This window comes from Gadus chalcogrammus, chromosome 9 (assembly GCF_026213295.1).
Source record: "Gadus chalcogrammus isolate NIFS_2021 chromosome 9, NIFS_Gcha_1.0, whole genome shotgun sequence".
Taxonomy (NCBI): domain Eukaryota; kingdom Metazoa; phylum Chordata; class Actinopteri; order Gadiformes; family Gadidae; genus Gadus; species Gadus chalcogrammus.
In genome coordinates, this window is record NC_079420.1 from 12,200,135 (window position 1) to 12,202,634 (window position 2,500).

At 57.8% G+C, this 2,500-nt stretch overlaps 1 protein-coding gene across 1 annotated transcript in view; it reads left to right on the forward strand.

Moving 5' to 3' along the window:
* Positions 1-2,500, forward strand: part of cdh13 (cadherin 13, H-cadherin (heart)) — a 14,881-nt gene that overhangs the window by 689 nt on the left and 11,692 nt on the right. The window contains exons 2-3 of the mRNA XM_056598803.1: positions 202-384; positions 530-783. Coding sequence (XP_056454778.1) covers positions 202-384; positions 530-783 — 437 coding nt within the window. The remainder of the gene's footprint in view (positions 1-201; positions 385-529; positions 784-2,500) is intronic.

Below are 2,500 nucleotides of genomic sequence, written 5' to 3' on the forward strand. Positions count from 1 at the left end.
ATGCTCCTTTTCTCTATTCCTTCTTTAACGACATTAACTACTCCTCTTTCTTCCTCCCCCTCCTCCCCCCTCTCCTCCCCCTCCCCCCTCTCCCCCTCCCCCTCCTCCCTCTCATCCACCTCTCCTCCTCCCCCCCTCTCCCCCCTCCTCCACCCTCTCCTCCTCTCCTCCTCTCCTCCGTCCCCCCCCCCCCCCCCCCAGTTCGAGGCCCAGCTGGAGGAGGGCTCCGTCGGGGTGGTGGTGAACCTGACGGTGGACGACCGTGACGACCCGGCCACAGGGGGGTGGAGGGCGGTGTACTCCATCGTCAGCGGAGACCCCCGGCAGAGCTTCAGCATCAGCACCAACCCGGACAACAACGAGGGGATGCTGGCCGTCGTCAAGGTAACCAGGCGTCCTGACAGGGCAGCGGAAGGTTAAACCGGGCCTCCTCCCCATCGCCCTGACTCTCTCTCTCTCTCTCTCTCTCTCTCTCTCTCTCTCTCTCTCTCTCTCTCTCTCTCTCTCTCTCTCTCTCCCCCCCCCCTAGCCTCTAGACTACGAGGCCTCAGCCTTCCACTCCCTGCTGGTGTGGGTGCAGAACGAGGAGCCGCTGCAGGGCGGGGGCCCCTCCGGCCCCAGCTCCACCGCAACCGTGCAGGTGGCCCTGCTGGACGTCAACGAGGGCCCGCGCTTCTCCCCGGACCCCCTGATGGTCTCACGCATGGAGGACCTCCCGGTGGGCAGCCTGGTGGCCTCTCTCACCGCCACAGACCCCGACCTCCTGCAGAGGCAGAGCATCAGGTGAGGAGGGGGAGGAGGAGGAGGAGAGGGGGAGGAGGGGGAGGAGGAGGGGGAGGGGAGGAGGAGAAGGGAGAGGGAGGAGAAGGAGGGGGAGGAGGAGGAGGAGGAGAGGGGAGGAGGGGGAGGAGGAGGAGGAGGAGGGAGGGGGAGGAGGAGGAGGGGGAGGAGGAGGAGGAGGAGAGGGGAGGAGGGGGAGGAGGAGGAGGAGGAGGAAGGGGGAGGAGGAGGAGGGGGGGAGGAGGAGGAGGGGAGGAGGAGGAGGAGGAGGGGGGGAGGAGCAGGAGGAGGAGGAGGGGGGGGAGGAGGAGGAAGAGTGGGGGAGGGGGAGGAGGGGAGAGGAGGAGCAGGAGGAGGAGGGGGGGAGGAGGAGGAGGGGGAGGGGAAGGAGGAGGAGGAGGAGGTGGGGGAGGAGGAGGAGGAGGAGGTGGGGGAGGAGGGGGGAGATGAGGGGGAGGAGGAGGAGTGGGAGGGGGAGGGGGAGGAGGAGCAGGAAGGGGAAGGGGAGGTTGGGAGGAGGAGGGGGAGGGGGGGAGAGGAGGAGGAGGGGGGAGGAGGAGGAAGAAGGGGAGGTTGGGAGGAGGAGCAGGAGTTTGTGGGGGGGGAGGAGGAGGAGGGGGAAGGGGAGGTTGGGAGGAGGAGGGGGAGGAGGAGGAGGATGAGCAGGAGGAGGAGGGTAGGAGGAGGAGGGAGATGACTGGGATGGAGGAGGAGGAGGTTTAGTGCTTCTGTTCTCAATACATTCCAGTAGACCCTTCCATCCCAGAAAACCTCCAAGAACCGTGGTCACTATTCCCAGACGAGGTTAGAAAAGGGCTGTGAGGTTTTTCATGGTGACAGAAATCCAATTCCAATTAGTGTGGTTCCTTATCGAGACCGCTGTATTAGTATTTATAGATTGTAATAATGGCCAGCGGGAGTTGATCTAAAACAACATTATGAGATGTAGAAGAATACGCAGTTCTTTTTAATATCCGATGTGAACATGCAATATGTTAAGAAACGGTTGAAAAAAATTGTTTTCATTTCTTATCGTCCGTAGAGAAAGTTCAGATCTGACCCCGGGTCACTTCCTGTCTGACAAGACAAAGCAAACCTCAAAATAACGAGTCAGAACATACATTTATATATATATATATATATATATATATATATATATATATATATGCATATATGTAAGGGATAATGTATACAACGCCGGTCATTTTCCCTGGGCATTATCCCCGACAGGGCAAACAGGACACCAACACGACGCGGAGGTGTCTTGCTTCGCCTTCTATACATTATTCCGCTTATTACAAGGCTGCTTGCCAAAACGGAAAAATAAGATCACAGGGTGTGTCTTTTTACAATAACCATCCTTAGTGTTGGTCAGCAGAGGAATAGTCTGCCAAAGGTTGCTTAGCAACCGGATACGCTGGGGTTGATAAGTTACCAGATCACATGCAGATGTGAATCAGATGCAAAGAAACACTTTCCTTTACAGCGGTCTTTATATGCTTAGCAACAGCGTTCTATGTTATTGAGAAGAGCCGTGTGATAAATATATATAACCCTATGTAACCCAGGGACCCCCTAGGACCCTCTCATTCCCCCTAGGACCCCCTCACTCCCCATCAGACCCCTCAGACTCCCTGGGACCCACTCAGACCTCCTGAGACCCTCAGACCTCCTGCTCTCCTCCTTGTGTTGTGTCCTTAACCTTCGGCTGAAGTCGGGC